Source organism: Diadema antillarum, unplaced genomic scaffold (assembly GCF_040938485.1).
Source record: "Diadema antillarum isolate AM-2024a unplaced genomic scaffold, OU_Dant_1.0 seq00001041_RagTag, whole genome shotgun sequence".
Classification (NCBI taxonomy): domain Eukaryota; kingdom Metazoa; phylum Echinodermata; class Echinoidea; order Diadematoida; family Diadematidae; genus Diadema; species Diadema antillarum.
The window spans coordinates 537,766-562,785 of record NW_027271872.1 but is presented as its reverse complement, the minus strand read 5'-3'; the positions used below and the strand labels follow the sequence as shown (position 1 = coordinate 562,785).

Below are 25,020 nucleotides of genomic sequence, written 5' to 3'. Positions count from 1 at the left end.
CACGGGCACGTCTAAAAGTGCAGCAAAAAGGAAGCATAATGCACATTTCATGACGTCACAATGTAAATATAGCAGCGCGCACTCTATCAGTTACAAACGCGCGCTCAATCAGGTAGCCTAATTTACAAACCCGAGATAGAGATTTGAAACACTCCAACATGGCAACTATGTATAAAAATTCAAATTGGCTGCCGTGCAGCTTGTCAGACATATCAAATAAGTCTGTTATTGGAGTCATCATATCACCATGCTTTTATGTATCAAATTCCAATGGCTAATGTCATTCAGAACTGAAGATAGGGATCTTTGACGGCGGCCATATTGGAATTCAAAATGGCGGCCAACCCCGTGGGCAGATCTCTTGGATCCGGCAATTTTTGAAATCAGCGCCTCAAAATACCCCTGTATGCAAAATGTCATACTTTCCGCCGGATGTGAGCATCTTTTTCACATATCTGCCCCACTAAGTGGCGCAGATCCAAGAGGGGCGCCCGGGGGCGCGCCCTCTCTTTATTTTATTTTTTTTTAAACAAAAGAAAAAAAGAAGAAAACACGGGGGGGGGGGGGGGCTTTAATTTTGTAAAGGCGCCTCCCCTTGTATTCCTGGATCCGCCCCAGAGAGATACACTAAAGTATGGTGTTATCACTTCAAATCATAGGCTCCTATACCTATCATTAACAATAGGATATTCAACAAAGACGTTTTGGGTTAGTTTATAGCAACTACAGCTCCGCTCCATCTAACTTACACAACAATGGTTCGATGCACAAATGAGATATTGAAAGTTTACGCAGGTCAAATGGAAAATTGTATGATGATTATATCACCACCCTACTTGATCTGAATATTATGTGATTGTACACAAGCAATATAACTGTGCTATGAAAATACGTGAAACTTGAAAATTCCATAACTTTCTCACCCCGTGTCCGATTTTCCTAAAACTTCTGCCACTTTATCATTATGGTTTTAAACTTACTCTAAAAGTTAACTTTAACATGGAGAGGGAATTTTCGCTTTAATATAAGTTGGCACTCTACTTCTCACGTGATCAAGTGGAGTTAAAACTGACAATATCAAACGAAAGCGAAAACTGAAATATGCATTAACCTACAATCTGAAAAAAAAAGGTATAAAAATTCTCAGCGTTTCTAATGCTGTCAGAGCATAGATGAATCGGTAACACTCGTGTCCACAAATAAAATGATTTCACCACCGCAAAACTTCCCACCTGCTTCGTACATAAAGAAAAAAAAATCACAAAATAATTCTGACTGTAATTCACCCACTCTGTATCAGAATGACGCCCTCATTTATAGAGTCATCATTACCATATAATCACACTGCTATAAGAATGCTTCTTCCAACTGTCACACTGTAGAGGTAATTTCCTTAATTTTGATTAAACATAGAAAAAATAATAAAATGTAGCAAAATCTTCAGCATGTAATTAATCCGAATACTTCATTGTGAGGCGACGGCTCTCATTATTATCTCATCTGATTTGCATACGTGTGTGTGACGATGTAAACGGATTTAAAGATCTAAAAACCTATAATTTTTAATGATTTTTGGACTGTAAACAAGACCCCAGATGTTTAATTTTCTGTTTTCTCTATTGTTATATTCTATTTTTTTCCTAGAGGTATCTGGAACGGATTGCAGTGGATCTTCAATCTGAAAAAAAAAAAATATTGTATCAATAGATCAAAAGCTTTCTGAAAAAAAGTCTCTTCTATTTTCCTGAGAGTCTATTCTATATGCTGAGCATGGCCGGCGGAACGGGGGGGGGGGGGGGGGGAGGTTCCCCCCCCCCCCTCCCCCGACTTTTTGTGCACCATTCAAAGGAATACATAAGGTGTCATCACTTTGGGCCTCCCCTCCCCACTTTTTTACCCGGAAGTACGTAAGTGGCACTAAAAAGAAATAGATAGAGATCTTGAAAAAACGCTCCGCCGGCCCTGCTGAGAACAGAGGAAAGTGAAAGAAATCAGACACAAAAGTACACGAAAGTACATGTAGGCCTACCGAAGATTATTTTTATACCGATCAGGCGTTGAGGTGTATCTCGTCGGTCTGAAACCAAACTCTCACGCAATAGGTATATATTGAGGGAGCATCTCGTTAATAGTCTAGGTGCCAAGGGCTGAACCTTGTTTTCCCATCCACCCAATTTTTTTTAATGGTTTCACCCTATTTCGTGGGTGCTGAATCCGAATCTGGATGATGCAACTCTTGCATCCTTGAGGGTTTTGAGATATTCAAGATGGCCGCCAAAATGGCCGCCCAAACCGGAAATTCCCATGTATTTCCTTCTAAATGGTGAGAAATTGAAAACAATTGGTGGTTTTACCCTACATTCGAGGGTGCTGAACCTAAATCTTAATGACGCAACACTTGCATCCTTGAGGATTTTGAGATATTTAAGATGGCCGCCAAAATGGCCGCCCAAACCGGAAATTCCCATGTATTTCCTTCTAAATGGTGAGAAATTGAAAACTATTGATGGCTATACCCTATTTCGAGGGTGCTGAATCTAAATCTGGATGATGCAACTCTTGCGTCCTCGAGGATTTTGAGATATTCAAGATGGCCGCCAAAATGGCCGCCCAAACCGGAAATTCCCATGTATTTCCTTCTAAATGGTGAGATATTGAAAACTATTGATTGTTTTACCCTAGTCCGAGGGTGCTTGCTCAGAATCTTGAAAAAAAACTTTTGTATCCTTAAGGGTTTTGAGGTAATAAAGATGGCCGCTGAGATGGCCGCCAAAAAAGGAAACTCACATGTAGACCCCCTTTTTCCTTCTAAATGGTGTAACATTGAAAACATTTGATGGTTTTTCCCTATCTTGAGTTTGCTAATTTTGAAGCTGCCCGATACAGCTCTTGCATCCTTAATGGTTTTGAGATGAAAGAGATGGTAAATGGTGTAAAATTGGAAACAATTGGTGGTTTTACCCTATTGTGAATTTGATGAATATGAACCTGGTTGATGCAACCCTTGTGTTTTTTTTTTTTGGGGGGGGGGTTGGAGAATTCCAAGTTGACTGCCAAAATAATTGTCAATATTGATTGTTTTGAGACCCTATTCAGCACCCTCGACATTTTGTTGACGCAATTTTTGCATTCTTTAGAGTTTTGAGATGTCCAAGATGACCGCCAAAATAATAGGCAGAAATTGAAATCCCAGTGTTAATATTCGTTTTTCTAAATGGTGAAAATTTGAAAATAAATTGATGGTCTTACCCCATTTCGAGGGTGCTGAAGGTTTTGAGATATTTACAAATGTCCTGTATAAAGGGAAATTCCTTAATATTTTCTCATAAATTGTGAAATATTGTGCTTTAACCTGAAACAAGGGATTAAACCAATGGTGAAAAGCAATAATCCATATTCTTGAATTCAAATCGGTTGAGTAAATTTGCCAAATCATCCAACAATCAATGTCTTCAAAAATGACTGTCACAATGGAATTGTAATACTGAGATATTCCGATATATCTCAAACAGAACTTTAACACATAATGGAAGAAAATGATATTGACATCTTATTGAAACGTACAAACACAAAGATACGACAGAAAATGTCTTTATGCATGAAGGCTATACAGTAGGTCCCGTCATACTTCTCTTTGATCAACCCCATTTCGACTTCGATTTTGACCAGTTATCATTACATGTAATTACTGTGTTATCACCTTGTATATTGTTTGTTTTCTGCACATTGTTCACAAGTAAAAGAACTTGTTTGATTTCTGTTGTAATGTTCATAAATGAGAAGTATGAAAATAAATGAACTGAATTGAATTCAGTTGATGCCTGTGGTAGCCAATAAGGGCTCCATGCATTGATGTGAAGTTAATCCTTTTTGGCTATAAGAGTTATATTAAATAATGGCCTGCTGGTATTTGGTGTGGAAATTTGTCTTGTATTGTTATGAGTCTCGCCGTGTACTCATATGAAACTTGTGGCATATTCTGATTACGTCACTAGAAATGGTTGCATTCATGACCACTACAGTAGATATTGATATAGGGGTAAATTAAAAAACACTCTGCGTGATTATGATATTCGTAAGTATACTGGACTATCAACTTTAACCTTGCATGTTCTCGTTTGTTTTTTATTCTTTTTTTTTACGGCGCGTTCCCTGTGATTTTCCCATCCCCTCATTAAAAGTTGTATATATAATGTCGCTTGGGCGACAAGACCCTGTATCTGAAATTTTGGTGAAAATGACTTTTTTGAATAAACAGTCAGATAATCAGTTAATGATATCCTGTCCAAACCTTAGCTGTCTTACCCCAAAAATGAAGCTACCATGGAATGTCGCAGGAAAGGTTCTCTCATCTTTTATAGTGCTTTGGCTGTCATGTTTGTTTGCTTTTTGTTTAAGTTTTTTGTTTTGCTCCCTGAACATGTTACATTTTGTAGATACATTATATATATATATATATATATATATATATAGTATATATATATATATGTATGTATACATCTAATATGATTATATATATATATATATATATATACATGTATATATATATAATATAGATATATATACATCATATAGAAGAAAAATATGAAGCATAACTATGAAAATGTCCAACTCGTGTCTTCAACAATGTCATCAAGACCACCAATATAAACCAATTAACCAATGTGAGTGTTCATGGATGAAACGATTGAAACTGTTCATGGATTAAGACAGGACCATGTTGGGAATCTCAGTAAACTTCTCTTCATCACTATAATCGAGATGGGCACGTCTTGTCCACTGATTGTTAGTGTTCAAAACATATCCATGATATGTAGATGAAAGTGTAATCTTTCAAAATATTCAACCGCATCTGTAGTCTTGCAGGATTCATTGCTGGCACAGCTGTATCGTACCTACTCCAAGATATCCGGTAGAGCTGGTTTCACTGTACAGCAAGTTCAAACTGGGATAAAAGAACTACAATATGCGTTCGTTTATCAGCAGAGTAAAGTTGGGAGTAGATTTTGCCATTGACGAAAACCTAAAATAGGGTAAAACCATCAATCATTAATAATTTCTCACCATTCTGGCAAGCATTTTGGGGGCTATCTTGAATATCTCTAAACTCTCAATGATGCAAGGGTTGTACCGTCCAGATTCGCATTCAGCACAGTGATCGAAATAGGGTAAATTCATCAACAAAAATTTTCTCAATTTCGAACCATTGAAATACGTGGAAATTTCAGGTTTTGGCGGCCATTTTGAAATCTGAATAGGATAGAACCATCGATTGTTCTCAGTTTTGAACCATTGAGAATGAAATACTAGTACGTGGGAATTTCCGATTTTGGTGGCAATTTTGGCGGCCATCTTGATTATCTCAAAATCCTCAAGGATGCAAGAGATGCATCATGCAGATTTGGATTCTGCACCCTCGAAATAGGGCAAAACCGTCAACTGTTTTCAATTTCTCACCATTTAGAAGGAAATACATGGTATTTTCCGGTTTGGGCGGCCATTTTGGCGGCCATCTTGAATATCTCAAAACCTTCAAGGACGCAAGAGTTGCATCATCCAGATTCGGATTCAGCCACCTCGAAATAGGGTAGACGAATCAATTGCGTTCAATAACACCTTATAAGGAAATACATCTGAATTTCCGGCCTTGGCGGCCATTTTGGCGGCCATCTTGATTATCTCAAAATCCTCAAGGATGCAAGAGTTGCATCATCCAGATCTGGATTCAGCACCCTCGAAATAGGATAAAACCATCAAATTTTTTTCAATTTCTCACCATTTACAAGGAAATACATGGTATTTTCCGGTTTGGGTGGCAATTTTGGCGGCCATCTCGAATATCTCAAAACCCTCAAGGATGCAAGAGTTGCATCATCCAGAATCGGATTCAGCACCCCCAAAATAGGGTAAATCCATCAGAAAAAATTGAGTGGACGGTAAAGCAAGGTTAGGCCCAAAAAGTGGATTTGGCACCCAGACTATAATTTCTCCTTTAGACTCACGTCACCTCCGTGTATAGAGACAAATATTCCCACAATGTATATTTTTTTACCCCGACAGCCCCGACCACCTAGGGAAACATACTAAAGATGAACTGGCCCCCACAAAGTACAAGCCCTACATCTTGTGAACCCACACACACACACATACTCACACACACACGCACACGCACACACACACGCACACACACACACACTTACACACACACACACACACATACGCGTCTATGGTGGAAACCGAGGACCTGTCTTACCCATAAGAATTTTACCACATAAACGAGACCTGTGTGTCAGTAGGACTCTTGTCAACCGAGGACTCATTCGTATATTACCATCCAACCGAGGACTTAGGCCAAAAAAAAAAAAAAAAAAAAAAAAAATTGTTGCATTGGCGTAACATGAGATTTTCAAATAGGGTCGGTCGGGCGGATTTTTTTTTTTTTTTTTTTTTTTGCTACCTGCATTTTACGTGTAAAACTCGTGCTCAGCTCAGTAAACAGTTACAACTGCTGCGCCGAATGTGCTGTGTTCATCTATTCTACAAATCATTTATGAGGCCGATATTACTGGAATTGTACCCCTTCACAGAATTTAAAGATGTTGAAATCCCTATCCTGAATGTTTTCACTTCATATTTTACTATTTTGACTTAGATAAGATAGATGCAAATTGACCCATATGTACGATCTTTTCATCGCACACGGCGATCTCTATTACAGTCCCACATATACAGATTCGTGTAAGTTCTCCACACAAGAAACCTATGGCAAAACTGTGCACAATACATCGCAGTCTGAATGCTACGTATACACTGAATAAATCTTGTTAGAGTACGTGTCCGTGTTGGAAACAGATGACGTACTGATCAAGGAAGGCTTATGCGAGGCGCTAGATCTCTCCCTCGTACATCCGATATCCCCAGAGCCGTTTCCACTTCCGGGTTTGTGCGATCGCGATCGCAATCAACAAGATATTTGATATCGATAGCAAAAAAAATAATAAAAAAACATGGGGTCGGCGGAATTTTTAGGGTCGGGCGGGTTACGCCAATGCAACATTTTTTTTTTTTTGGCCTTATTACAATAATGCTAATCGAGGACCTACAAGCATGTACTCCTACATGCAAAAGCAGACCGTTTGGAATGGTCTGCGTACCGTGGATGTCCTCGGTTCTCTGTGTGTCCTCGGTTTAAATGTAAAGTTCGTATGTGTGTCCTCGTTTTAAACAATGGGTAAGTGCACACACACAAACTCACATAACTCTGCATAATATATGTATATGACTCAAAACGATAACCTCGTTGTCGTGTCTGTATGGCCTAATGATTTCCCCCTAAAGGACAAGTTCACCTTCATATACATGTGGATTGAGTGAATGCAACAATATTAGTAGAACACATCAGTGAAAGTTTGGGGAAAATCGGACAATCCGTTCAAAAGTTATGCATTTTTAAAGTATCTGCGCAGTTACTGCTGGATGAGAAGACTACTACAGTGTATGATGTCATATGCGTACAACGGCATAAAGAAAATAAAAAGAGAATTTCGTAAAATTTTACTTTTTGAAAAAAGTGTACATTTCCTCAACTTGTCACGGACATATTATTCCCCTTGTCTTCTGAAAGAGGGAAGTCAAAAGACATTTTATTAAGCGAGGAAAGTGAAAATATGTTGAATTTTCTTTATATTTTCTGTATATCGTTGTACTCATGTGAAATCACAAGCTATGGTAGTCTTCTCATCCAGCCTTCAGTGAGCAGAAACTTCAAAAGTTCATAATTCTAGAACGGATTGTCTGATTTTCCTCAAACTTTCACTGATATGTTGTACTAATATTGCTGCATTCACTCAACCCACATGTCTGTGAAGGTGAACTTGTCCTTTAAATGACAAGTTCACCTTCAAGTACACGTGGGTTGAGTGAATGCAGCGATATTAGTAGAACAAACAGTGGGAGTTTGAGAAAAATCGGACAATCCGTTCAAAAGTTATGAATTTTTGAATTTTTTGCTCAGTCACGGCTGGATGAGAAGACTGCTATAGCTTGTGATGTCACATTTGTACAACGATATAAAGAAAGTATAAAGAAAATTCAACATAATATTTTCACTTTTCTCGCATAACAAAAGAACACTCGACTTCTCTCTTTCAGAAGGTAAGGGGAATAATATTACCCTCAACATACGTCAGTAACAAGTCGAAGAAATGTGCACTTTATTCAAAAATGTTTTGTGAAATTCTCTTTTTATTCTAAATGTGCACTTTATTCAACATATAATGTTTTGTGAAATTCTCTTTTTATTTCCTTATATCGTTCCACGCATGTGACATCATACACTGTATTAGTCTTCTCATCCAGCAGTGATTGCACAGATACTTTAACAATTCATAACTTTTGAAGGGATTGTCAGATTTTCCTTGAACTTTCACTGATGTGTTCTACTATTATTGTTGCATTCACTCAATCCACATGTATACGAAGGTGGACTTGTCCTTTAAAATATATGATATCGATATAGGTCTACGTGTTACGAAACCTCCCACAAACCAAAACAGGGCAGAAAGAACATACAGTAAAGTAGAAGAAGTTACACGTCAGGGGAAAAGAGTTTGTACGGGGTACAGATGTGGTCCGGTCGCACATACAAGGCGAACTTGATCTTTAAAAAAAAAAGAAGAAAAAAGACAACAGCATCAGCAAAAACAACAGCAACAACACCCACAATCACAACAACCGTGGCTAAACCACGTCTTTCCGAGCGGACGAATGACACTGTTTGTTTTTGTGCATTGTAATGCACCATAAGTCCCCCTTGCCTCTGATTGGTCCGTCTGTACCACCTTATGGCAGCTTTCATCACTGCACACTAAACAGGGGAATTTACCTCCAAACGTTTACATGTTGTATATACGTATATCGATTCGGTGAATGTAGAAATACTCCCAGAGTAGAACATTACCAGTAGAATAATAATCCAAGTTTTCAACTATCCATATACTCCAGCTGCCCAGAGCCTATCACACAGAAATTATTCATCTTTATTTGTGCAGAGGGGCAAATAAGTTTGGTTTAAGCCCGCTTCCAAGGTAAATGTATATTATTATCATTAAATATTACATATTATGTATTATACATTATATATCATATATTATATATTATATATCATATATTATATATCATATATCATATATTATATATCATATATTATATATCATATATTATATATTATATATTATATATTATATGTTATATATTATATATTATATATTATATATCATAACCCATTGGAGATTTTCGTTATTCCGAAGGTTCGTTGCCTCCAAAAAGCACAAATTCCCTGTACGTGTACTTAGATGTTCGTTAATCTGAAAATGAGAAAGGGTTCGTTAATTCGTGTGTTGTGGCGTTAATCCTAATAATTGTTAATCCCAAAATGAAATAAGGTTCGTTAATCCGAAAATGAAAAGAAGGTGGGTCTTAACGAACCTTCTGAATTACAAACCCCATTTCGTTTTCGAATTAAGGAACCTTCGGAATAACAAGCTGTAATCAGCCCATTACTCTAAGATAGTGTAAATTCTCCTGACTGAAGGGTCAATAGAATACCCATTACTTTTCACAGTACTATAAGACGTTATAGGCCCTGTTTACCTTTGGGAGTAGTGATTTCAAAATATGTTCGAGCTATCACATTTGATGCATACGTGTAGGTCAGTTGTATCACAAAACATCCTACCATATAAAAATTTTGCAAGAAATCATAAAATATAAAGAGATATCACAGTTTTTCTTCTCAATAAATGATAACTGTAAACGATTTAGTCTGGAAATGTTTTTATCATAACTGTTGTTCAAATTTTGTATATTGAACAATACTTAACATCGATTATACTGATTCATTTTTTTTACATTGGTTGTTTCTATACCTAACCCACATTTTAGAGCTACTGTATTTTAGGCACTAATACATGTACTTGGTTTTGGTTTCATCTGCAAATGGTGAGTAACGCCTTAATTAGCTCCAATTGATAATTTTACATCATGCGTATTTAAAAAGACTAAAACGTAGGGCTGCCAAGAGAACGTACACACATCGGAACAAGAATCCAGATAGCTTTCAGGGAGATTCAGGTATGTCTTTTGCAACTCGGTGAGCAATACTACTAAAATTAATAAATCAATGAGACTCCGATTTTCCTTTGTCTAGAAGTGGAAAAAATGAAAGTTAACATACCTGAAAGATGTAAGGTTTCTCTTTCAGATTTGTCGAAGCTTTAAAAGCTCCGACAAACAAGTCTCATTTGTTTTCTGTATTTATCACAACGAAGTACATTGTGTACGGGTACCTCGACAATAATCAATTCAACAACTTCTTGTATTCTTCGTACTAAGTCTATATACAGAACATTGTTGAGAATGATCTCCAGTGCAAGTTTGATGAGAATTGTTCTTTCGTGTTTGTTCGTGTTACAGAATGTTTTATAAGATGTATATCTAATATGATCTCATCAGATGTGGAAATTTACCTATCATCTGAATATGGTTATGAGATAGAGATTACTTGCACGCCCCATGGCGAGTGATTGATAGTACACACTATATTCTGTAGGTAAAGTTCGGGCGAGTGGGGGTTTGTTGCAGTTCTCCTGAAAGTTTTGATTACATGTCACAATTTTTTTTTCAAGTTCAATTTCAATTCATTTTCATATTTCTCGATGAAAAAATACATCAAGTATAACAAAATTAGATAACACATGATATCCAACTAGGAGGCATAATATTACAAAATTAAATACATGTACATCATATCCAGTTAGGAGACATACATAGAAATTGCAAACATATAAAACATAGTGGTCGATCTATGAAAGTTGGAATCTGAAAATGAATGCCAAAGAAATATCATGAAGGAACCTACTTAAAAGCAACAAGCTTGTCGAGCGTAGGTCCCACTTAAAATCGAGCTACAGATTATGAGGAGCACTGAGCTGATGAGGATTGAGATGAGGAGATTGAGATATTGAGATGAGATTGAGATGAGGAGATTGAGATGAGATTGAGATGAGGAGATTGAGATGAGATTGAGATGAGATTGAGATAAGGAGATTGAGATGAGATTGAAATGAGGAGATTGAGATGAGATTAAGATGAGGAGATTGAGATGAGATTGGGATGAGGAGATTGAGATGATTGAGATGAGGAGATCGGATGAGATTGAGATGAGGAAATTGAGATGAAATTGAGATAAGGAGATTGAGATGAGATTGAGATGAGGAGATTGAGATGAGATTGAGATGAGATCGAGATGAGGAGATTGAGATGAGATTGAGATGAGGAGATTGAGATGAGATTGAGATGAGGAGACTGAGATGAGATTGAGATGAGATTGAGATGAATGAACTTTCTTTTGTTTTCTCAGTCGGTTAGGGACACTGCACTCGTTTTCAGCGCATAGGCTTTACGTAACAATTTATGGGATTCATCAATCCTGTTCAAACAAAGAATGAACTTGTGTAGACCAAGGTCCCGTTTCATAAAACTTCTTATCAGTCAATAATGTCAGTGGCAAGTGCCTCATTTCTGTGGCAAATTTGCTCTTAGCCAATCAGATGCGAGGATTTCAGTAGCTTATAACAACTATGACAACTTGTTACTGATAACAAGTTTTATGAAACGGGGCCCAGATGGCCAGAATGATCCGTCAAATAACATTTGGAAAAGCACCCATTTCATTACTTTGTACTGAATGTATTAACAATCTCTTTCTATTGATACAGTATTGCCAAATACCATTTTTTTCTGTCAGGTGGATGTGCTGGCAAGCACCATTTATAAGGACTGCATGAATAATCATTCCATCACAGATACTTATCTCAGTGGATTTAAAAATCAACGCGCCTGTTGGTATACGAATGGTCTTTTTCTGCTCATGCGCAAAGTGGAACTGCGAACTGGCTTATTGTGATGCGATGAAAAAATATGCAAAAAAAAACCACAACAACCCAAAATAACCCATGATAATACTGATACTACTACTACTACTACTACTACTGATAATAATAATAATAATAATAATAATAATAATAATAATGATAATAACAACAATAATAATAATGATGATGATGATGATTATTATTATTACTATTATTATTATCATTACAACAACAACACAGGAACAGTAGAATGAATCAGTGTATGAAGGATCAATGTGTCAATGATTGCGGAAAATTCCTGATACAGCTGTACAGGACTTGCTCAGATACGTGCACCCACCTCCCCCGCTCTCTTTCTTTCTCCATATCTCGTTGGTTCAGGAAAACAGAGGGCGCTGTAATAAGTGATTACACAGGAAAACTGAAGTGATAAATTTGAAGTAATTTATAGCACTTTCTCATGCTGGTACATATATCATTAATTTGATATTGCTCTGTGTATGTCGCTCATTTGTTCAATGTTGCGGTGTAGTTTCAATGACTACGAGACTTCTCCTGTTTTGCCAATTTAAGATATTGTTTCATCTGCCTTGTAAATCAAGGGAAATGGAAAATACCCAGTACAACGTTGCTAAACTCTTTTGCAGTCATTGGACTAGTCCTGAATATGATTATGCCGATGCTGCGGTACACAGTTATTGTATAATGGAACACCTTTAGCTTTCATGGCAGTCCGAATAATACGAGTGTACTGGGAGTCGAGTCTCGTGAAAGTATGGCACCACAAGGGGGCGCCATTCCTTAGAACGGGAATGAGCACACGACCATCTAGGTCGCTGGTTCTCGTGCCAGCAAAACACGTTTCTTTCAGCCGGACTTGTCGCCGTTTGAGCTCGGCTAAATCGTCACTAAAAAGAGACCCATACTCCTTTACTCTCCGCCAAAATGTTCTGTTGAAATGTTCGTACAGCTTCGCGTCTGCAGAGTTCCAGGCACGGATTTTCCCGCGCACTTCGTCGCTCATGGAAGCGCGGTAACTTGCCGAACGGACACCCTTGGAAAAATAGCGGATGTCATCAAAACTCAAGTTTAGCAGCTTTTTGAGGAGCAGAAGCGACTGATCGAAGAATTCGCTGATCATAACCAGGTCGAATTCCTGATCGAGCTGTTTGATCTTGGAAGTGATGGCCTCATCGTCCTGCATGTCATCGAGCTCGAGACCCAGGTCGAAGAGCTGCTGGTTCATCAGTCGTCTTTCGGTGGTCGACCTGCTGCGGTTCAGCATGGCTCGGAACTTCTTGTTCGGATGTGAAAGAAACGATTGTATGGGGTCTCGTCCTGACGGAAAATACTTGTACATACCGAAGTAATAAAATGAGGATTCAAACTGCGCAGCGGGATCGCGTATGATGGTGACGTACGTAGCATTGGGCATGACGCGATCCAATTCCGTGCGGCTGTATCTTACGTGGTTTGTGAGCAGATCGAAACCGCGGCGGTATTCAAATGTGGATATGTTTTGCAGTTTTGCGATGCTGAATGGCTGGTGACCGGCTAGAATGTGAGAGCAATTCGGCACTAGGAAGTTAAGTCCGTTGAAGTAGCCGTATCGCTGAAAAATCGAAGCGACCGTGGAAGAGCCTGTCTTGTGCGTCTTGACGAAGACTATCCGATGCTTCCGAAGCCGGTTGAGTTGACGCTGCGGACCGTTTTGGTTAGTTACCGGGCAACTCCGGGAAAGGCTCGAGTTGTCGCGTTGGGCTTCACTTAGAGAGAGGGAGAAAAAATAGATACATACTGTGCGTAAAGCATACATCAAGGCCTCGCTTGTAAGCGCAACCACATAACAACATTACTATGAAAGTATCACATTTGATTTATGATCTTGTTATACAAGTGCTCCAACAACGCAAAATGTTCGCATTTTCCATTCATAAAAATTAGGTGTACTAACAAATCCTCTATTCTGAGCATTCTGATCTAAAGATGGACTAAACTTTCTCCAAGCATCTTGTTCGGAACACTTCATTTCAATTTAATTTAATCAAAAATTGATTTCACATTTTACAGAACACATTTACAGAACACAAATTAAAAAGGTCTTATATGCAAATGAGACAATGCTACAATGTTCAGTGAAATCAATTAGCAAATATAATATCTTTCTTTCAGACAAAATATGTTTGCCGTAACGATTGATTTCATATTCAACTTTATTTATGAGTTTACGACACACTCTACTGGTGATTTCACAAGCCCATCTTAATTCTTTGTTTTATAAGTTCATGATACACTCAACGAAAAGTGGAAAATGGAGGGACCTACAAAATGTTCGGGTGCCCTGAAAGAAAATCCAAATAAACGGATATACAATAAATTGTACTTAAAAGAGCGAAATATTTAGTCGTTCCTTTCATTGTTGATCACTTGAAAACGAGAGGGGCGTTTGGGTAACGTCATTAAGGGGGGAGGGGACACCTCGACCATTACTCTTCAACTTCCAAGACCAATTTTACGGTTCTCGGAGAAAACTACATCACTTACTTCGAAAATGCGGAAGGGGACCGATTCGCCAATAACTTCGGCGATGTCTTCATTTTCGTCACCATGGCAATGAGAATGAGAGATGCGAGAACGACACAGACTTTGCCATGATGCTTTAAGCGTCCCATTGGCGTCACCTGGTTGTCTCACACCCTTAAATAGACTGGACCGAGTCGATACTATAGTTGGGGGGAAGCTTCATACATAATAAGCCATAGAAATTCGGTAAGACCTACTTTAGGTGCAGTTGGTTAGGATGAATTCTTCGGGGGGGGGGGGGAACCCCACTCCACTTAGAGTCCGGAGGTGGTGGACTTTACTCCACTTAGAAGCTGGAAATGTTTCTTTTCATTTTAGAGGGGGAATACTTGCTCTCGCGTATAGATTCAGAAAGTGCAATCAGTTTTGATGCTGGGAGAGACACTGAATCTTTCGTGTACTAGTATTCTGAAGGCTTGTTGTAACCTAGACTCGAGTTTCTGTTAGGATATGTTATAAAAGGGTGTGAGACAAAGAGTTTTTAGGTATACAATATCTCTGGCGTGCGATCGTCTTGGTACGTCGAAGACCGAACATCGCCCTCTTTCGGTGGGCGATAGGAATTTGGACATCCGGTGCGAAGTTCAGCGCTTGAAACAAACGCTTACGGACAGCCGAGGATGTACTCTGGACACTCCTTTTTGAAGGTGACTGTGATCAATAAAGTAAAATTGAAGAAAGAGAAAAGTGAGAGATAAGGTTACAAGGAGGGAGGGGGAGAGAATAAGAAACTTACTAAAGTTCAAAGTTGAAAACAGAAATATCGGTCACAATAATCATGCAAAGATTTTTAGGTGATGATGTCATCACATCACAAAATCTCTCCCTTTGGCCTACACAAAATCTTCACTGTTTTTCTATATTAATCGGTATAGAACATACAATATATTGATAAGTATAAACGTTTCCTTTTGTGCTTGTCCAGAATTTCCCTTTTAAAAGTCTAGAAGCGGGCCTATATTATGAACATAACTCATAGGAACGTCTTTTTAAAATCATATATTCTCAGACAACACATGACCACGATAATTTCATAGTCAGACGTACGACGGACATGCTTATCAAGCATTTATAGCCTATCTGTGGACTAGGAGGCACATAATGTCAACCTTTATATCAAGTGCCAATACATATTACAACATATATATATATATATATATATATATATATATATATATATATATATATATATATATATATATATAAGTAACAAAGCTGCAACAAAGTTCATGCTGTATTCACCAACGGTTTATTTCTTCACACAAATTTTCGAGCGTCTCGCCGCCCTTTCTCAAGTGCTGATACTGAGAGAAGGAAAAGGTTTTCTCAGTATCAACACTTGAGAAAGGGCAGCGAGACGCTCGAAAATTTGTGTGAAGAAATAAACCGTTGGTGAATACAGCATGAACTTTGTTGCAGCTTTGTTACTTATATATATATATATATATATATATATATATATATATATATATATATATATGTATGTATTGGCAGCAAAACTTGCACAGAGACGTGGCTGCATATGATGTTGGGTTGCACCCCTTTAATCTCTGTGCAAGTTTTGCTGCCAATGTATATTAACTGTCCTTGCACCACCGCGCCATTGCTGTCACTATATATATATATATATATGTATGTATGTATAAATATATATATATATATATATATATATATATATATATATATATATATATAAGTAACAAAGCTGCAACAAAGTTCATGCTGTATTCACCAACGGTTTATTTCTTCACACAAATTTTCGAGCGTCTCGCCGCCCTTTCTCAAGTGCTGATACTGAGAGAAGGAAAAGGTTTTCTCAGTATCAACACTTGAGAAAGGGCAGCGAGACGCTCGAAAATTTGTGTGAAGAAATAAACCGTTGGTGAATACAGCATGAACTTTGTTGCAGCTTTGTTACTTATATATATATATATATATATATATATATATATATATATATATATATATATATATGTATGTATTGGCAGCAAAACTTGCACAGAGACGTGGCTGCATATGATGTTGGGTTGCACCCCTTTAATCTCTGTGCAAGTTTTGCTGCCAATGTATATTAACTGTCCTTGCACCACCGCGCCATTGCTGTCACTATATATATATATATATGTATGTATGTATAAATATATATATATATATATATATATATATATATACGTATATATATATATATATATATATATATATATATATATATATATATATAATATTTCTACCCCAAAGCGACATAACAATGTGTCAATATCGCACCGCGCCTCAACGTCAAGGGACGGGAAATGGTTTTTCCATCTGTGAGTATATTCCCGAACTGCTCCTGTCTTTGAAATCGGAGAGAAATATATTTTTGGCAATCTGACAGCCTTGCAAAGATTAGCCTCCGTCAAGGCCGTTTTAATGAAGTACATTTAATTGCAAGAGAACCGAGCAGAGGAGAGCCGTGCATTCACGTTGAATGCTTCATCTTCTCGCACTGAATAAATAATGCACTCCAAACTTTATGTACATATTCTGGCAAATATGGAACAAAATCAATACGGAGTATTTCAATTCCCTGACAATGGCATATCCGTGGGAGAAATGTTGCAATACATTATAGCTTTTTCCATTTTTTTTTTTAATTTCATCCTCTCTTGTGCTTTTCAGGTGTATTTGTATGATCACACACACACAAAATACGTACCGTTATGTATATGTCTATAAACACTCATAAACACCGTCTTTCCCACAGAAATATACTGTAGAAATGGGGCAAAAGACAAAATGTCAAAGGTCATTAGCTCGTAATCTGGGCATAAATGATATTCATACTTATGTTTCTATGTTTGCGTTTGCGTGTGTATATCGACCAACTGGAACGAGTTTGTCATGACAATTCTTTTAAGTAAAATAACACAAGCTAAAAATACCGTAACGATCCTCTCTTTTTTCTAGGGATTTTTCACTGTTCATGACCTTCAACCAATCCAGCCAGATGGGATTACTCACTGAGTTTTCCTTATTAGTTAACTTTCAATTCAGATCACATCCTTACACATCTTGAAATGCCATCAGAAAGGAAGAATTATCCGAACAACGAGGTAGCCTTTTCCAAGACCCTATAAAAATAAAATACTGCATGTGAATCGCGAGTATATCGCCAGTCGCAAGCAACTCTAAACAAAACAGAGGTCGTACTAATCTCTACAGCGCGGGGTAAAGGGATCATTTTTGGTTTTGGTTGAGACCTAACTTTAAGTTTCTAACATTTTTCTATTTTATTTTTAAGATAATAAGAAACCTCTTATGAAATATGACAGAGCATGTAATTCCAAGAGGGATTCAACGTTTGTTTGATAAAAATTGGTATTGAAATGGCTGAGACATCAAAAACAGAGCTATCCGAATAAACGATTGGACCCACCTTTTACTAGGATCGCTGCATTTTACCTTCTTTTTGGATGTCTCAGCCATTCCAAAACCGATTTTCATCATATAAACTTTGAATTCCTCTGAGAATGGTATGCTTTGTATTAGATTTTCGTAAGTGGTTTCTTGGTATCTCACAGAAAGTTAAAAGTCCAATCCTCATCTCCACCAATGCGATCCTATCCCTTTAAGCCTCTCGATTTGGGCTTGACCGAGGAGGCTTGATTGAAGACCCTCTGCTCCTCATCTTGTAATCAGTATACGCTGAGATGGTCTTTAACAAAGGCTAATGGGGGTGGGGTGGTTGCCTATGGAGTTTCAAACACGAATAGTAAAGCACTGACAGTTCCAGAAATTCTATGCTGGTGACAGAAAAATGGCAAAGCAGCGGACAAATCAAACTTTCCATATCTGAACACGGATCTTCAAGTACTGAAGACATTTTAGTCGAATCACCAAGGGGAATTGCACCGCAATCGTGACGCAATCAAATAAACATACCGCCCGGTAATCCTTATCTATTCATTTTGACACAAAAATCACTATGTCACGAGAATCGCCCGATAAAAAAACAACAACACATAATTATATATACAGGCCATCTACATAGGTGTAAAATATTTCTACCACATGATAAATTGTTAAGTGATATATCGAGGATCTTACAGCACAGCAAACAAATTGTTCAATACGTGCATCTTCCTCCTAGTATTCATTCGTGCATCAGTGTTCAACACTGCTCAATTCTGTCATTGTTTATAAAATCTTCCCACTGACGTTGCACTGTTGTACTTTGTACTGAAATACCAACAGGTATACAATTGATGCAAGTTGACCGTCGGTCCTAAATCCACATGTGTCACTCCTTCGTCCGAATAAACAAAAAAGCTTCCGGTTGCTATAACCTATTGAGGATAAGTTTCAAAGACACTGGCAGGGTAGGCCTACCTGGCGAGTTGAGAATGGTGCCAGTAAAAAACAGCGGACAAGTTCAACAAAATATCACGTTATCATATACTAGAGTTAACGAAATTTGAAAAATCAGAGTCCAATAAACTTAAACGCATTGTGCGAATATATTTCCAGTCAAAATTAGCAGAAAATCGACACATAATGATTACTCAGAGAAATCTTTATGAGATGCAATAGGATAAAATTGTGCAAATTGAATATCTTTTAGTCAGCAGCTATAGGGGAAACAAAATCTCCTAAAACGGCGTAACAGTCTCATTAAGGTGACGCGGACAGCAAGCATGATAATAGTTCCATACTTCGTTCGTTCGTTCGTTCGTTCGTTCGTTCGTTCGTTCGTTCGTTCGTTCGTTCGTTCGTTCGTTCGTTCGTTCGTTCGTTCGTTCGTTCGTGTTCGCATTCATTCTGGTTTTCAAATCAAATCAAAATAGGTTACATGCCATGGGTATGACAAATTGAAACAAAACATAACCAAATGGCAATAGTGTGGGTGCTATGCCAGTCAAAAGCATTTAGACACTAATAATATTGACCCCTCCAATATCAAATGAACGTTGTAAACATACTTAGTATATATATTGACTTACTGCTGATTTTTCTGCAACGGCTCCTGCACTACTTGGTTATGACGTGAACAATCCAGTTGTAAATTGACTAAAATGGGGGAGACGTCTAAAAACTTCCCACGGAAACCAAAACCTTGAGGATGGTACGTGTTTTCACAGATGTCATTAATTCGTTTCTAGGAGGATCGACAAATAATAGTCATTGTCCTTGAACTTCTTGAGAATCTGCAAAAGGGAAGAAAGGATCTCCCTACCATCTCCTAAGTTCAGATGACGCCCTCTACGATGACCTCTTGTCATTTACCGTCACAGGATGTTCTACGCGCGGCTTATTAGCGAAGTTCAGTTTAAAGGGAAGGTAAACCCAAAGAGCAATGTGGATTGAGTGAAAGCAGCAACATTAGTAGAACACATCAGTGAAAGTTTGAGGAAAATCGGACGAACGATGCAAAAGTTATGAATTTTTAAAGTTTTGGTGTTGGAACCGCTGGATGAGGAGACTACTAGAGGATATGACGTATGAGTAGACAACAATACAAAGAAAATATAAAGGAAATTCGACAAAAATTCACTTTTCTAGAATTATGAAAGAGCAATGGACCAACCTCTTTCAGAAAGCAGGGGGAATAATTGCTACCCTTAACATATGTCAATATCAAGTTGATGGAATTTGTAATTTTCATGAAAAATTGATTTTTGTAGAATTTTCTTATCAACAAATCAACAAAATACTTACATAGTCATTCACACAGCTATTATTCGTAACGTTTGGATCTTACATACATTTTCTTTTTTTTTCAAGAACGAATATCATATATGAAAGAAAGCAATAGGAAATGATAAAAATGAAATGCAGGGGACCATCATCATAAGCTAAGCTTGACGAGGAAGATGGCCCCAGACTACAACCGTCTACAGTTATGGTCTTTATGGTTTTAGTCGGAAAAATATTGATATCTCCTTATATTTCAGGCTTTCAGGCAAATTTTTATATGATAGGGTGTTTTGTGATATAATTGACCTCCACATATGCATCAAGGTTAATGTGATATCTCGATTTTTTTTTAAATCATTGCTCCTAAAGGTAAATCAGTACCTTTAAAGGACAAGTCCACCTTCATAGACATGTGGATTGAGTGAATGCAGCAATATTAGTAGAACACATCTTTGACAGTTTGAGGAATATCGGAAAATCCGTTCAAAAGTTATGAATTTTTGAAGTTTCTGCTCAATCACTGCTGGATGAGAAGACTACAACCACTTGTGATGTCACATGTGTACAACGATATAGAGAAAATATAAAGAAAATTCAACATATTCTCACTTTTCTCGCCTAATGAGTGGTCACTTGACTTCTCTCTTTCAGAAGGCAGGGTTAATAATAATACCCTTAACATACGTCAGTGACAAGTCGAGGAAATGTACGCTTTTTTCAAAAAGTAAAATTTTGTGAAATTCTCTTTATATTTTCCTTTTATCGTTGCACCCATGTGACATCATACACTGTAGTAGTCTTCTCATCCAGCAGTGACTGCGCAGACACTTTAAAAAAATCATAACTTTTGAACGGATTGTCAGATTTTCCCCAAACGTTCACTGACGTGTTCTGCTAATATTAAAGAGTGTGTGCAGTTCTGGTCGAGGTGAGGATTTAGCTTTTAACGTTTTGCGAGATATTCAGAAACCACTCTATGAGATGTCAGAGAGCATGCAATTCTAAGGGGTATCAAAAGTTTATTTGATGAAAATCAGTTTTGAAATGGCCGAGATATCCAAAAACAAGGTGAAACAAAGAGATCCTAATAAAAGGCGTGACCTGTCGCCTTTTATTATTATCACTCTTTTTGGATATCTCAGCCATTTGAAAACCAATTTTCATTAAATAAACGTTGAATCCTTCTTAGAATAACATGCTCTTTCATAATATTTCATAAGAGGTTTCTCATTATCTCACTTAGGAATGTTCAAAACATGAATCCCCACCTCAACCAGTACTGTACCGTCCCTTTAATGCATTCATTCAATCCACATGTATAATTATGTGTGTGAAGGTGAACTTGTCCTTTAACATATAGATTTTTGACTTGATCACCCTTTCAATTCAATTCAATTCAATTCAATTTATTTTCATATTTCTCAATGAAGGAATGTACATCAAGTATAATAAAATGAAGTGAATCACAATATCCGGCTTGGATGCACAGTAAAATAATGTAAGAATATAAAACATGGCGGTCAATCTTTGTAAGTTTGGCTCTATGATGTATAAATCGTATAGTTCGCCATCACAGCAAGAAAACCAAAGCATTATGAACGTTATTATGATCAATAATATGCACACAATGGAAATTTATAAGTGGCAGTGGAGACTTAAATTGATCCAGATGGTGGCGGCGGGATGCTCTAGATAGGGACTCTACAACCTATACGGTTTCAGTTCTTTATTCCGAAGGTTCGTCAATCCAAAGTATGTCCGAATATTCGTTAATCCGAAAAATGAAATAAGACTAGTTATTACAAAGAATGATAATAAAGAAGTTCGTTATTCCGAAGGTTCGTTAAAGCGAAAAGGAAATAGGCCTAAGGTTTGTAATTCCGAATGTTCGTTAGCACGCACATTCTCGTCGTTGGATTAACGAACTGTCGGAATAACTAACATCCCCGCGAACGTCATCCTAAACTCAACGATATTGACAAAACACAATGTTAGGGAAAAACGAAACAAAAACAAAATATATGTCTTCCCTCCAGGACAGCAGAATACTTATTAAAGCTTGACTAAGCTTTGTAAAATGTCATGGAGGATAAACGTAGCCTATATACAGGCTTTACTAATTAGCGGACTCGTTGAGGAAAATAATGACACTTTTTATGTAAAAACTAAAGAAGAGTTCCATAATCTGTCGAGGCTGCGGGTTGCGCTTGGAGCTGCGAAGCAATACATTGAAATTCTTCTCAAACCTTCTCTTAATTTTACGAGAAGACTCCACTACTCCTTCGCCCCCTTAATCCCCTTGCATAAACCTCCTACCAAAAATATAGATTGTAATTACTTAGTCCCACGCACAGTTCAATTCACTTCAAGCCACATGTTACAAACCATATAGGCCTATACTTAATACTTAATAAAATATGACCACTACAAACGTATATGCGTGAAGTTTTAATACGTACCAAAGAAGATGAGATGGGTCCATGGCATGTGAAAAGAAATTAATGGTAATATAAAAGCAACATGAGCGTTCTTCAGCCTGCAGTACAGTCGAGTTTGCCAATCAGCTCGACATTTGTAAGCTAAACACTTGCCATGCTATCGCACCTTTTGGGTTCGAGATTGAGTTTGAGTTTTGGATTTAATTCACCTTTGACCTCCAAGTTCAGAGCAATTCTCATCAAAGTGGCTCAATCGGTTAGTGCGCTGCATGCCTCTATGATGAAAGCATTACAAATATCTATCTGCGTGTTTCATTGCATGGCGTGAAATAAATGCCATCTGGTTACGATCGAGTTGGCGCGGACGGATCGCAAACCCAGCAACAGCAACCGACTGTCGTCTGCCAAATTCCATCACAGTTTATATATATTATCTCCAAATGCGGTATAATTTTGACCTGACTCCATGCTAGGAAATATCCTCGCGGTCGGAACTTGACAGGATAAAATCCAGGAGAAAAAAAAAATATAGGCAACCAAGAAAGAGTACACGTACAATAGGCGACTTTTCCTTTGTTGTTGTTGTTGTTGTTGACAGCCGACATAAAGGAAGTAAAACTCTACCACTGGCAGCTTACAGCAGCAAGATGAAATGCTAAGAGATCGAGTTGCTCTAAACTATTAACATGCACAAACTACTTCGCATGACGAGTTTATATACAATATATACCATCAGAGAGGCGAGACGAAGACATCTCTGGTACCATGGGTGTGGTCTCTCGATCCTTTCAATCCCCTGCATGTTGCATTATACGAACCGAGGGAAGTGAATAGACAATACCTAAACACAGGGAGGTGAGACGATTTCGTCTCACCTCCCTGCATAACAAATAACCAAAACTAAAAACAGTCATAACATGGTTTGTATACCAGGTCTTTGTACCATATAGTTGCAAAATGCAAAGGATAGACGGAATTAACACCAACATCCGATCTTGTGCAATAACACTGGCGATGTAAATACAGCTATCGAACTTTTTAACAAAATCTCATTCAAAGCGGTCTATAATATGTTTCCACTTACCATTCGAGAAACGGAAAGCAAAAGTTAATGTCATTTCTATTGCTGCTAATATGCAGCGTCGTTGTTCCTTGCGACAGCCTCATTATTCTACCCCTGCCTGCCGAGCATTCACAACGCACTCTGTTGTCATACAACCTGAGTTTTACTCGCATGAAATTCATTCAAAACGTTAGGCCAACCATTATGTGTCATTATCTATTAGCCCATGTTGGTTCTGATCCTCTAACACAAATGCACTCACACACACATACCAAAACGTTTCCGCGATGTCCCCTCAAATCTTCGACGAAGAAAACATGCTTCTCCAACTCCGATATGAAACTATAATGGAACTGGTAAAGTAAGACTAAAAGCACATGCAGTTACATACCTTGAGTCCTTTGCTTGGTCAGTTCTGTTATTCAATTCACTAATATTACTGTATAATGATGGATGGCGTTAGCAGTTGGTGCGCCCTCTATAGCTCCCTTGCTGGAAGAGATACACACAGTCGAATGTGTGTGGTCAGACAATAGTGACATGTATACAGTAGTTGCTTTGGTAGAAAACAAAAATCAGTCGAGTGTGAAGAGTGGACCACCTGTCCGCCTAAAAAGTAGCAGAGAATCGTGCGGAATAGTTTACGATGATGGCGCACAGTCAGATTCAGTGCTGGTTTCATAAGATGATTTTCCCCCAGTAATATTGGCTCGGCACGTACGACATGCGTCAAGCGGCGCGGTGGGAATCTATTTTACTTGGCAGGAGTCCCGTACTGACACATCCTATTGATATCGATAACAACTCTGAAAAAAAAAATAAAAAAAAATAAAAAGATAAAATGAATATTCAGTAAGCCTACATCGATGTTGCCTGCATGAAAGCTGGACAGTACGTCATAAATCCGGCATGCGGTTAGGCCTACTGGGCGACATAAAAATTCAGTTTTAGTCTATCATATATTATAAAATGGGTTCAAGAATGTAGCCAATTGGAAGCGCTGAAATGAGTCACGTGTGCGTGCATTAATTTTTACTATCATGCACGGCCTTGCAAAAAAGCGTAAAGTCACTGACGTCACAATGTTTACACTAGCAGTGCGCACTTAATCAGTTGTTACAAGTGCGTCGCGCGCTACCATACGCGCTATCAATCCTGTAAACAACTTCTCGTTCGGGCTGCCAGCCGGCCTTTCTTGTGCACAACAATCATGTGGCGTACGTATACGCTTATACGTACAGTACTTACATGTGCGGGATTTCCGAGTGCGACGTGCGTAAATGTTTGGGACGAATCCTCGGACGTCTTGACCCACAAAGGTACGTGAAAA

The 25,020-nt window shown here is 37.9% G+C and overlaps 1 protein-coding gene across 1 annotated transcript; it reads right to left on the bottom strand.

Moving 5' to 3' along the window:
* Positions 1-12,588: 12,588 nt before the first annotated feature.
* On the bottom strand, positions 12,589-14,605 carry LOC139742975 (galactosylceramide sulfotransferase-like). Its single transcript, XM_071653482.1, has 2 exons — positions 14,478-14,605; positions 12,589-13,699 (listed from the first exon to the last, which is right to left on the bottom strand). Exons 1-2 carry the CDS (start codon positions 14,603-14,605, stop codon positions 12,589-12,591), a joined length of 1,239 nt encoding a protein of 412 aa, XP_071509583.1.
* Between the last annotated feature and the right edge of the window lie 10,415 nt (positions 14,606-25,020).